Below are 13,168 nucleotides of genomic sequence, written 5' to 3' on the forward strand. Positions count from 1 at the left end.
ATTAATTGTAATAATAAAACACATATTTTAATCTCAAATTCAAAAATACATGATATAAAACAAGTGTTAACATGAAAAAAAAAAATTCCGACATTTCCTTATCAACCAAGCATAATTAAAAACCTCAATAATTATCATCTTATCTTTTAACTAATTATGTAATTAAACATCATAAAATCTTTATTATGTTGACAACTTTTGTTATTTTAGGGTATTTGTAAATATGTTAAATTACCACTTTTTCTAATTATTAATCTTCAAATTAAAATTAGAAAAAATATAATAAAATATATATATACATTAAAATAAACAACTTTAACAATTAATAGTAGGATTCAGACACTAACAGAAAACAGAGAACCTCAACACTCAAAAGACATCCAAAGTCTATTTAGATAAGTCAAATTCAGGTCTATTCTACCAAAATGTTGTATAATCTAAACGGTGGCATACATAAATACATATACTGTCATTCTCTAAATGGATAATTGCAACTGCCATCTGCTTATGAATTCACCTTCAGAATCATTTAGACACACTGAAATATCTATACAATATCATAAAATACATATTGTTCATAGCTATTTTGTCAACAAGAAAGAACACATGACAAACAGGATGCAGGGTCTGCTGTCTTCTCTCTATACAATTTGCTAACAGCCCTTAACCTGTTCCAAGTCCCATACACATGTACACATGACACAACCATGGAATCATATTTGCAAATAGACAAAAGACCCACCACATAAAACTTAAAAGACAACAGAAAAGGAAAACCCCCAAAGGAGGATCATGAACAAGCTGGTGATCAATGCATTTGGCAGCAGAGACTTCCCTTTTCAGTTGTGTATGCCTCTTCACCTTATTCTTCTCCCTTGGTCAAATAACAATTTCCTGCTCTACATATAAACAAAACCCTCTGCATCTTTTCCTTGCTCTCTTGCGAAATATGACGATATCCATCACTCAAAAGCCGATACTGCCTATCATACAAGCAATAATGCGGCAATTCTTTGATTTCTCATTTTAAGTTTATATACCTATTATACCTATGTACCAGTTAGCACTTGGAGCCACCATATCTGAAAGTTGAGAGTAAGCTATTTCAATGAATGGTTAATACTTCTCTGGCTAATCTTCCAAATTACCCTTTGGGCTCTCCAATGAATCCCCAGAGTAAGACCCATCTGGCTGTCGGATACAGATGTTCAAATTGCCGGAAGCAAAAGGTTCCTGTGTCATCCACAAAATAGCATCCTATTTGGTCAGAAAAATTTATTTGATGATTTACAATATGCCTGCAAGTCAACTTCACAACAACATGGCATCCAATTAGCTTCTAGAATAAACTCAAACAACAAGCTTCTTAGTAAGCTCTAAATCAGGTTTCAGTGTGAAGCAATTCCAATAATAAACCTGTGTGAAAACTCAATTAGATGGACAAGTGGGCCACCAAAAGTTGGTCCTGGTGCTTGCTACCTGAAAGAATGGAACATTTTACATGTAAAACCATTTCTTTTTTCATCTAGGTCTTTTATTTATGTTTTTTTTTTTTTTTTGATAAAATTCCTGAATTGCAGATTTTTTTTGGAAGTTTTCAGCTTTTCTCAAACTGTGGTGTTTCTAATTTTTCCTCATCTAGCATCAGAAACTTGTTCTTTCTTTTCTTGTAACAGGAAAACAGAAAAAAAGAAAAAAGAGAAAAAACCCAAGGAAAAAAGGGTTTCCAAAACATCTGTATTTTGAGGCTCAATCTTGTAAAGCTTCTCAATGACCAGGGGAACAAAGAGTCAAAAGGGACCTCTGGTTTGGTTTTATAAACACTTTTTAAAAGAATTGCAACATAATGGGGTGTCATCAGCTTTCAATAGGAAAATTAGGGGGTCATTTTCAAGGTTGGGAAAGAAGTATTAAGTTGCAATAATACACCAAATCTTCTTCTCTAGCTTTTCAGTATGAGGTTGATTCTTCTCAAAACATTCAAGGAGCTCTTACTTGGATGGCACATAGTTTTGTGGAAAAGAATGCAAAAATTTATGGAAGATGGCTTCTTTATGCTTATTTTGGTGTGTACGGTTCTGAGAAAACTAGGAATTCTGAAGTTATTGAACCATCAGAATGGGTAGTCAGAGACTACTAATCAAAACATTTTTCTTTCGGTTGAGAGGAGAAGGTAGAGAGGGATTTCATTCCTCTTCTGTGGATTTCATTGATTGTATAGGTTCAAGGTAGACTGCATTTCAGTCTATTCAGGTTTTTCTCTTTTATTCTGTGTTGTGGTGTGCTTCTTACTCTCAGTGCGAGCACAGCCCTTTCGATTAGGCATTTATCTATAATGTTCTATTTGCCTATTTTTTTGTTAGGCATTTATCCATAACATTTGATTTGCCTACCCAAAAGGAAAAAAAGGAATATTTTCTTCCCTACTTTAATTTTGGAAGAGATTTCTAAAATTTGCCATTAAAAATCATCTGATGGAGCCATTAGAAAGCTAATCTAACCACAACAAAATAAATAAATAAAAGAGGCAAACCAAAACAAACACAAAATATTGGCTTCCAGACATGCCACTTTTAGACGTATTTATTAATAGACCATAAAAACTCCCACCCGCCCTCAGGTTATCTCAACATACTGGTTTTCTCTCCCTGGAATCATATTTTCAAGTCCTTTTTGGTGCACTTGAGCACCTAATCTAGTCTATCAGAGATGAGTGAGAAAAGGTTTGCGGAATGAAAACTTGGTAACTATGCCATGACTTGGTTATGGAACAATATGGTGCTAACTTTGAGTGCTAACATGATGTTCCTAAACACAACAAAGAAGATTTAGTATGCAATTTGCAAGATGTATGTCCTTTGGTAGAATGACGGGAGTCTGGGAGAACTACTAAGAACCTTTAGAGGGATGATAGATAAATGGAATAATATCACCCTTTGACTAATGAATTAACATATTTGAGAGACAAGACAAGGAGTTTCATGTTCCATTGCTTCTTTTGGTAGGATGCCCTGTGATTTTGGTTCTCTTTTTGCTGTATTTCATCTAGCTTTCTTGAAGGACACATTGTCCCTCTTGTTTTCTTTTTCTTTCTTGATCTCTAAAAAATTCTCATTTGTTCTGCTATATGTCAATTTTTAGCTAATGATGGATCCAATCAGGAATGTTTACTTGCAGTATAGCCACAACTAATTAAGTTATTTTCTTGATCTCTGATTTTTTCCAGTTATTTTACCTTTCTGATGCTGTGTGTAGATCACATGTGAGAGGCATGGATCAATGGCTCATACTATTGGGACTTGAGGGAAGATAATTATTGGCAATACTACCAGGTATACTGCAGGTAATCCAGTATTTTCATAAGAAAACAAATTCAACAATAGCCACTTCATATCTAAATATTGGAAGCAATTTGGCTATGTGTTTACTAAAGCTTTGGGTGGAAGTCATTTTCTAGAATTATGTAACATGTCGGGCATGATAAAATATCGTTGTTCCAGCTTAAGGGGGAGAGTAGAAGTGTACTACTATTGTATTAGAGAAAATATTGTCTTCTTACTATTTCAATGCTATCAATAGAGCAGGTCCCAACTAATGCAAAGCTCTCATTCTCCTCTGTTATCCCCCATTGTCTCACTTTTGACAAAAACACATGTATAATCCAGTTCAAAACTATTCAATTAAAGAATCAGAAGTTGCAAAGTTACAAAAGCCTAAGAATGAGTACTTGGATGTTTTGTGCCATTGAACATGAAACTTGCACTACTCCTGTCAGGTGATATAGAAAAGAAGAGGAGACTATAATAACTCAGCTATGTTACCTGATCAACAGTCTCTTGGCCCTCTGAATGGAAGAGAATAGGTCGGCATCGCTTATCTTCATTCATAAGGCTTGAATTCTGGAAGTGTGTAACAAGGGCTGCCTTGCCTTGTATTCGCGCATATGCCAATGAAGCAACTTTTTCACTGTTGAACTTTTCCCACTTCTTTCCATTAAATGCCTGCACAAATTCCGCATTATAAGTCTTTCCAAAATATGATAGAACTCCCATTATTCTTCCTTAACAAGTATTAAGGTAATATCCAACACATTGACAAGTCAAATTTCCTTTGAGGGTACAGTACATTCACATGGATAAAGAAAGCACCATACACAACCAGTTGTGTTTACAAATCCACAAGCACCTTAAAGTTCATACTTTAGCATATTGATGATGTGAAAAGAAAATCCAACGAATTGATTGTAGTTTGACTAATGAGACTTCATAACAGGGGAAAGAAAATAGAACCTCATAAAAGGGGATAATGTGCGAAGGAGACACCATGTTGATAAAGGCATAACCCACATTACATTTATTCTGCAACCAAACGAAACAACCATTAGTTTCAGTTCAAAGAGGAAACTATATAACACTATCAAAGATTTGCAAAACATAATTACCTTAAAATCAATTGGCAAGTAGAGAAAATCATAGGTACCCCTATGATTTTCATCAATAGCAGCCAGTAACATCTTTGAGGTGTACCTGAAAGGAAAATAGAAGGCATAAATCATCAAAGAATTTGGCATCTGGGCTGAAAACTTACAGGTGTCACAATTATTTCATAAGGACATTTACAGATTTTTCTTACTTATTTGGAATGTTTTTAATCATTAAAGTAGTCCTAGTATCCTCCCCACTAATGATTTTATCCAAATCAAGCTGATACTGCTTCTTGCTGTCTATCTGATTCCCACTGTTCTCAACTCGACGAGTTCGACCACGTTCAGCCAATACCTCATTGCTGGTCACTCCTGATACTGGATAAGTACCATTCCCAAGGAATGGAGGACCATGCCTCGGTAATGATAACATTCTGAAACTAGGCAAACCATTTTCGGTCATGTTTCCTGGAAGAGCAACACCAGTGTTAATAGCTGCCCGAGCACCCACATTCATTGTAAAATTTCCATTGCTGCGACTTAAGCCCATGCCCCCAAATGTAACAGGGCTCATGAAGGATGTTTCTGGTGACTCAGGGAAGTAGCCAAAATGCCTATCAAGAGGAACACCAGATGGAGCAGATCCCACATGATGGTGTTGATGGGAACCAAGGAAAGAACCATGCTGATTAGAATAGGGAAAACCTTGTCCTTGTCCACTGGACACAAATGGGTGCCCCACAGATGATGTTGGCCAGGCAGAAGAATTGGGGCGCTCAGAGTAAGGAGTGGGGCTTCCCCAGAGAAACTGAGGGCCAGACAATGTCCCAATACCAGATGAATTAGAATTTGATTCACCAAGAGAAGAAATGGGTCCAGGGCTAGCACTTAATTTTTGCTCAGGAACAGAATGAGAAATCTGATAGGCTGCTCCTTGTGTTGGTTTCGCATTAGTAAACACCTGATTCACATGGTTAACCCTTCCTTGGTCTTTACCAATAGGTGCAATCTTCACAGAGTTTGATATATGAGGGGGAAGAATTGAAGCTAACCCAGGCAAATGGTTGCTGTTTATAGGGCTGATATTTCCCAAACCAGGGGAATGACTATAAGCTTGCAAAGGATTATGTTCAACTGGGCTGAATGCCGCCCAGTTACCTGTCATATTATACCATTAATGTCAGCCCATAACCAACACTTTTCTCACCAGAGCAGGACCAAAACTCATAATATAAGCACAAAAATACATGAGATCTCAAATTATCCAAGTATCTAAAGATACTCACCTGGAGGAGAGTTGGTAACTGGTGAACCTACATGATGTCGAAAACTTCGAGCTTCATCTTGTTCCAGCTCTTGGCTCAGTTGCTGCATCAAGCTAAACACAAAAAGCACAACCAATTTATTTTACTAACCACCTTAACTACTTATAACCAAAGAAATCTAGAAAACTAGAATTTTTTTGGTAAGAAGAAAGTAATTCACAAATAAAAATGAAAGAAAACCCCAATGTTTTGCTGCAACAGCTAGGCCCAGGCCTGACATAAGGGAGTTCAGACTGAGTTTTGGACCATTAGACCTAATTTACACCCAAATATGCACATACTAAGTGCCATGAAAATAAAACATGGCAAAACTCATCTATCCCAAGCAATCGTCAAGCATAAGAAACAAACTGAAGTGTGTATTGCATCTATGAGGAATTGAAATTGTAACTACCTAGTAAAGAACAAAGGTAAAGTAAATTAACAGGATAAGCAAATAAAGGGACATTTCAACATGGCTTTCATTTGATGCCAGATCAATGAGAAAGGTGTTGAGCCATAAAGATTTTGGTTGAAGGTAAATTTTTACAGATGGAGTAGTTACTCAAAATCACTATCTGAGCAAAAAAGACAGATTTTGACACCTTTAACAGTGATCAAGAAGTTTCTAAAGTTGGTCAAGAAGACAGTTTCAATGCATTTCTAAAGCCACGAGAGAAAGTTTAACATCAAATACTATCGAAGATCCCTTTTGCAGAAATAAAACATCAAAAGATAAAAAATAACAACAAAAGAGCAAGGCAATAAGCATTCAAATTCACCAAAAAAAAAATGATATCCAGGCAACAACAATGAAGTCAGGTAGAGGAATTCAAAAAAAAGCAAGAACCATGTGAATGAGAATATGGCCAAAGCAGTTCTCTGTAAATAGCCAAAATGTTAAGTGTATTGATACTTACTTCCGACGTGCCCCACCAGGGCGACTAGGTTCTAGCTTTATGCGTTTTCCAGCTATGTCACTCCTATTTAATGCTCTGAGAGCAGCCTCTGCAGCTCTAACATCAAAAAATTCTATGAACTTATGGTGTCGCTTGTGTGGTGTTTCCCTGATCTGCATTTTGCATACAAGAAAATTCACAAGTCAAACAGGTTAGAAAAAAGGATGATAAGTAGAGGAATGACTAGAAAAAATAAATAAATAAAACAGCTATTAAAAGGGAAAAAGAATTGCACCTCTTTGACCTCTCCATAAGCACCGAATATTTGACGAAGGTCATCATTTGATACCGATGCATCCAAATTAAACACAACAAGAGTCCCTTGGTTAATGTCCTTCTCTGATGGGTTATCCTGGAATATCATAAGGAACAAAAATGCATGACTAGATGTTAGTGGATCAACAGCACCAAACTAAATTAAAAAAGCACTGCGTTCTGCAATGCGTGGACTTTACTCAATGCAGTTCAGCCCTTAGTTCAAACCTTGGGAATTGAAAAATGAATGTCAAGTTTCCTTCGTCTTAAGGGCTTATTCTGCAGTGCACGCATAGCAGTTCGAGCTGCCCGAATGTCATAGTAAGATATCATCACAAAGCCCCTATGCTTGCATGCTGTATACAGAGTTCTGATGTCCCCATATTGCTACAAGAAAAGGAACCAGTTTTATGATTATTAAGCATTAGCACTAGCGATTATAAATAAATAACTGATATCTGTTTATGTTTATGTAAGAAAATAAAGCTGTAAAACCTCATTAGGATCATTCTCAGCCCAAGTCAGAAAATAGAGCCATCAAAAGGGATTATCATGTCTGCAGGATGAAGATGTCACTAATTTTTCACCCATAGGTCACCTCATTCTTTCCTGGCAGATGACCTAATTAATGAACCAGCCACACCAGACATGTTATATGTAATACATGCCAACCCTAACCCAGCATAACCTGAAACTTTGGCTGTTTTGAGCAGGCTTTTGATAGCTTGAATAGAAATTTGGTAACGCTGTCTCAAGTTTGGTTGGCTGGGGTTGCAGTGTTAGACAACCCAACCAAACCTAAACACACATAATTAGCCCATTGGAATATTATAATATAGTTGTAGAGAATAGAATAACAAGACTATGTTATCAAGTTGAGAAGGTGGCAAAACCCTTCTGCTGCTTACAAGAATGCCTGTTGTACTTCAAATGCCTCAAACTTCCTACCACTCTTAAAAGTAACAAAAAAAATTTCTTAGTATCCTTTTCATCAAATCTGTTATTCCTCTTAATGCTTCTTAAGTTCAAATTTTAAGCAAATCTGATGGGGAATTATCTGCATTTTCTTTGAGAAACCAAAGCTCATCTCCCCTAATGGACAGAAGAAGGCCATGTTTTCCAGAATGCCAACATGGATAACAAGTAGAGTGGCAGATGAACAAGATTATAAGAATAGACCAGCCCAGGAACCAAGTAGCCCCAGCAGGTCAAAAAGAACTGCAGTAGATGTAGCTTATTTTACATATTTACCAAAAAAAACGGAAAATAATTGTAACTGACGATACATATCTAAGTTCAACTATGTGAACTCCAGGGTAGAAATTATTAGCTCTAAGTCATCCTCACATTGTGTGATATGAGTCATATTTATAATCATTTGCATAAATGAGTTATTATTCCTCTTCTAATTAAAAAAAAAAAAAAAAAGGTGTTTGTTCCTCAAAATGATACAAAACTAATCCTTTCATTAAATTGCATAATCATATCCAAAAATAGCTTACAGAAATGGGATTTTTATAAACAGAGGAAGTCTCTTAGTTACAAATCTTGCAGAAAAGGTAGATTTGAAAAAAGCCTTGAAGTGCAAGAGCAAAAATAGAAAAACAATATATTTTTGTGAATGCAGAATATCCCCTTCAGCTAGAAGGTAGTTAACCTAAGCACCATAATCCTATACCTGCTTCCTAGCACTTTCTAATCAAACAAGCAAACCTCTAACAGGAAGAAAACCCAATCCCCCATTTGTCTGACAAGGCTAGCCAAAAAACTAATCCCTAAGCATTTAGATATGAACAAACAAGAACAGAAAAATGTAAAATAAAAAAAAAAAGGCCAATGACAACAAATGACACTCTCAATTGAAGACTTGAAAACTATCTTTAAGAAGAACGTATATAATGGAGAAGTCAGGTAGACTCAAGGTTCCCAGATTGTGGGTTTAAAGACTATTTTCAGGTTTAGGAGTTGGTTTTCTAATAGAAACCTAGAGAGAGAGAGAGAGATGGCCTCACTGATAATGAAAGTTTTCTGAAGAAGTGCCAGCAGAAAGGTATGAGCAATACTGTGTTTTCAAGGGAGTTTTGCTTGGATACCATGTGTCTGTGGCATTTTTTATTGTTTGAGGGATTACTGATTAGGGTCTGTTTCGAAGCAGGTATTAGATAACAATACTTTGACCATCCAACTGGAGGGAATTCTCAGCCTTCATAAAATTTCTTCTTTCATTCCATGTTTTTGCTAATCCCTCTTTTCCCCACCTTTTGTAATAAATGGACTTCTTTCTTCCAGAAAATACTCATCCACAACATTAGATATCAAATGAACTTATTTTCTCAATGAGAATAATGTTGGTACAGCTGAGGATTTATCTAAACTGAGTAATTTAGGATGAAGAGTACAGAAAAATTTTAGTTTAATAAGAAAGTATCTTAACAAGGTAGAAACTATTTTTATGAAACAGTACCCAACATGACACATGCTCAACCTGAATAAAAGCCTGACATCATCTTATGGACTTAATACTGTTACGGACTAAATTTATGTGGAGGAAAGTATTGGTTTCCACTATCACCAAGAAAATATGTTAAACATGTTTCATTGGAGCTCCCAAATGATTCAGTGGAACATTGCTACATTATTTTGAAAAGTTCAAAAATTCATCCCCCCTCAACTTAAAAATTATTTTGGAGTTCCAAGCAAAGCAAACACAACATCCAAACCAAAGTGAAGCAAAAAGGTTTTACCAAGAAAGAACTACCACATACCATTTCAAGATAGAAAAACTTCCAAAAAGTTTTACTTAGTTCCACCGATGTTAAGTGAAATCAATCAACTTGTAGTTGCATATTTCACAAAGAGATTTTAGGAAGAAAAATTGGAGACCAAACTAAAACTGGAAAGGGATTTGAGATCCACGTTCAGTATCACCGTTTTGCATTTTGGCAAAAGTGAGATTTGAGAAATAACACATTTCACAAGTCAATATACTTATCAAGTACATAACATAACCAAAAGAGAATTATTAGCCAAAAGATAGAAATACTTAGGAATAAAAATAAATGAAAATAAGGCACATAGTTGGGTAATTTGCAATGGATACTAATAGATTTAATGGCATAGAATCTGAAATGTGTGAAATACCTCAAAGAGAGTTTTCAGCTCTGAGTCCTCAACATTGCTATTGATATTCCTAACAAATAATGTCCTTGAAGGATGCTCCCCATATGGATGCTCCCCAGCAACTGTCGCCACACCATTTGGAAGGCCATAATGTCCAATCCCATTTCCAGCAACACCATCAGATAGGCTTAACTTTGAAATACCAATATCAAAATCCAACTCCATTCCTCCTCCACTGCCAAAGAGATCATCTTCCAAATCTTCTAGTTGGGTAGGCAACCCACTAAGATCAAAATCGTCCATGATGCCAGCTAAAAGCACATCCTCATCATCAGGAAGCAAGCTTCCAATTGCATTCAGATCAACATCTTCAAGTGGATCCTTACTTTCTTCATCTTGCTGAAGTTTATTCAAGCTAGGTGAGCTATCATCAACAGAGTGACCACAATGCTCTGAATCATTAAAGTGCACTGGATTTTGACAAAGAAAGAAAAAATTAGGTTTCAAAAACAATTCTCAGCAAGAAGGATCTATAATGCAAGCGCTCATGCGTACACTTTTCATGTGGCAGAACAGGTAACGAGCTTGAAAACAAGCTAACATCACTTGATGTATGATAAGCATCAGTTCCATGTGGGATCCCCCATGCACCACTTCCTATTTTCTTAGGAACATTTAGAGATGGAATCTTGAACGGACCTACAAAACAAATATAGCTATTCAGGAGATTCATGACATATATGTATATTACCATATACTTGTTTGATAAATGCACACGTCTATGCATTTTAGGTTTCATCAGTTGAAGAAAAAAAAGGGAACCCTCAGAACAACCTGAAATTGAACCCTTTGCATGCTGCTCCATTCAACCACTTCCTGCAAAGACAAGTGAAGTGAAAAAAAACTGAAAGTTAACCTACCATAAAATTATCAACTCTGGTAGAAGATTGTTAAGGCAATTAAAAGGGCACATGGACTTTATAGAATCTAGCATGTGCTTCAGTAAACAAATAGGACTGCAGCAATCAGAATGAAAGGAAAAAAATTTCCCACAGTTCTAACTACTTGATTTATTGAATTCCAGCAACATTTAAGGAAGTTTTCTTGAAAATGGACACAAGATTTCAACTGTACCTAAGGCACCAGAAGAAACAAACAAAAGTTGTCGAGCATTTCATTTCTATAAATTAACGATTGGATAGTTAATCTACTTCTCATCTACTTTACATAACAGTTATATTGACAATTTTAACTGTTAATATTGTGATGCAGAGCCAAATTACTAAGAAGAAATTCCACAAAAGGAGAATAGAATTTTAAATGCCAAGGAAAAGGGTGGGAACAAATACAAGAAAGAAAGAAAAAAGAGAGAGGGATCAGGGTTTTGGTGGAAAGTTCACAATGGAGTTTTTCAGGAAAAAAAAAAGGGGCACAAGGGAAGAGAATGGGAACGGTTGAAAGCAGTAAAGTCTGAATATTGACCATGTCTAGAATCAAACCATCCAATGGGCATTACAAATGGAGCTTCAACACCATGGAAAAAGAGAATCACTTCTTTTGAAAAAGCTAAGTAGACGCAGACCTGGGCTGTGGATTCGACATAACATCATGGAGAAGGTGACTTGGTAAATATGGAAAAAGTAGAATAGGGACACAATAACGACACAGAATCATCCATTGACAAATTGTGTTTGAATAGTTCATCTGAATTTCTCGACTAACAATTCCTGCAACAAAACAAACCCACTATAATAGTTCAGAATTGATTATTATAGCTCTAGCGTCTATTCAAGATGAGGCGTGGGCTGTCTTCCACATTTTGATTCCATCGATGGATTAATACAAGTTGTAATTAATTCTAGTAACCCTGTTTGGTTGCATAGAAATGTAAGAAAAGAAAATAAATCAGATTTCGGAATCTTTACTTTTACATAATTTGGAAACCGAAAAAAAAAAAAAAAAAAAAAACAGAACCCGCCACCCAACTAGGCCTAATACAACCATTTGGCTTAGCTGAGGTCAGCCTTTCACTTTCTCGGACACCAGAACATAAAACAACATAAAGCACATGTCACACGCCTTCTCTATTGTTTTCCTGTGTTTTCTCGGCAAACAAATGGAAAAGGGAAGAAATTCAGAGGAATTGACATGAAACTGAAGCACACAAAATCCAAATAAAATTTCAATCAAAGTCAAAACGAAACCCAGAAAGACATATCAAACAGCTCACAGAATCACTCAGCCTCCACTCAATCCAGTTGCCAAAATAAACAAAAAAATCAAAATCAAAATCAAAGAAATTCAAGCAAAAGAAGTCAAAGTCCTCCAAACCCCCAAAGACCCACCAAGTCCAAGCCCCAATTCCCCCAGAAACACTCCTCTCCACCCAAAAAACAATAAAACCATGTGCGAAACCAGGAGCGCGCACCCCACACCAAACGATCAAAAGAAAACCCCAAGAAACCAAAAACAAAATAGAGAGAAAAGAAGTACCTTGGAAAGAGGAGGTGCTAAGATCGCATAGAGCGAAGAAAGAAGAAGAGAAAATGGAAGAGAAAGGGGAGAGAGAGTTTCGTAGAAGCAGAGATTTTTGTTTCTTCTACTCTTCTACTTCCTTTTGTGTCGCCGGGAAAACAGAGCGAAGGCAGAGAGAGAAAATGATTGGAGGGAAGGAGTAAAAATAATTGAGAGATACAGACACTCTCTCTCCTCTCTCCTCTCCTCTGTTTCTCTCCACACTCACATTTCGCTCTATTTCATTTCTATTTGGCGTCCGTTGACACAACTCCCCCTCCCACAAAATATCCCCATTCCCACTTTCCACAACATGCTTTCACCTTTAAGCACATATCACGTAAATACTCTACTTCTTATGATTCATTTCTTATCTCCTCTTTTTTTCACTTCAAATATTACACACACACGTGTGCAGTGCATGCCTTCAAATGTTAAAGAACCTATTATGGAATTGTTTTTTTTTTAAATAATATATATATTTTCTAAATTCGAAAATATATTTAATAATCTTTTTATAGAATTTCTTTTAAAAATAAGTTACTTTTTTAAAATACATTTCTAAAAAATTTACAAATATAGAAAATAATTAA

At 36.0% G+C, this 13,168-nt stretch overlaps 1 protein-coding gene across 1 annotated transcript; it reads right to left on the reverse strand.

The window, feature by feature from the left end:
* Positions 1-450: 450 nt before the first annotated feature.
* Positions 451-12,780, reverse strand: LOC117926339 (protein MEI2-like 2). Its single transcript, XM_034845431.1, has 13 exons — positions 12,555-12,780; positions 10,896-10,937; positions 10,617-10,760; positions 10,083-10,531; positions 7,170-7,328; positions 6,922-7,038; positions 6,648-6,799; positions 5,710-5,801; positions 4,633-5,581; positions 4,442-4,526; positions 4,290-4,358; positions 3,822-4,001; positions 451-1,233 (listed from the first exon to the last, which is right to left on the reverse strand). Exons 2-13 carry the CDS (start codon positions 10,924-10,926, stop codon positions 1,132-1,134), a joined length of 2,529 nt encoding a protein of 842 aa, XP_034701322.1. The 5' UTR covers positions 10,927-10,937; positions 12,555-12,780; the 3' UTR covers positions 451-1,131.
* Positions 12,781-13,168: the final 388 nt, after the last annotated feature.

This window comes from Vitis riparia, chromosome 12 (assembly GCF_004353265.1).
Source record: "Vitis riparia cultivar Riparia Gloire de Montpellier isolate 1030 chromosome 12, EGFV_Vit.rip_1.0, whole genome shotgun sequence".
Lineage (NCBI taxonomy): Eukaryota > Viridiplantae > Streptophyta > Magnoliopsida > Vitales > Vitaceae > Vitis > Vitis riparia.

Coding starts and splice junctions, on each gene's coding strand:
- LOC117926339 (XM_034845431.1), bottom strand. CDS start 10,926: ATGGAGCAGCATGCAAAGGGTTCAATTTCAG. Junction 6,800..6,921: donor CTTATGGAGAGGTCAAAGAG/GTGCAATTCTTT, acceptor TGCAAAATGCAG/ATCAGGGAAACACCACACAA. Junction 4,359..4,441: donor ACTTGCCAATTGATTTTAAG/GTAATTATGTTT, acceptor GTTTGGTTGCAG/AATAAATGTAATGTGGGTTA.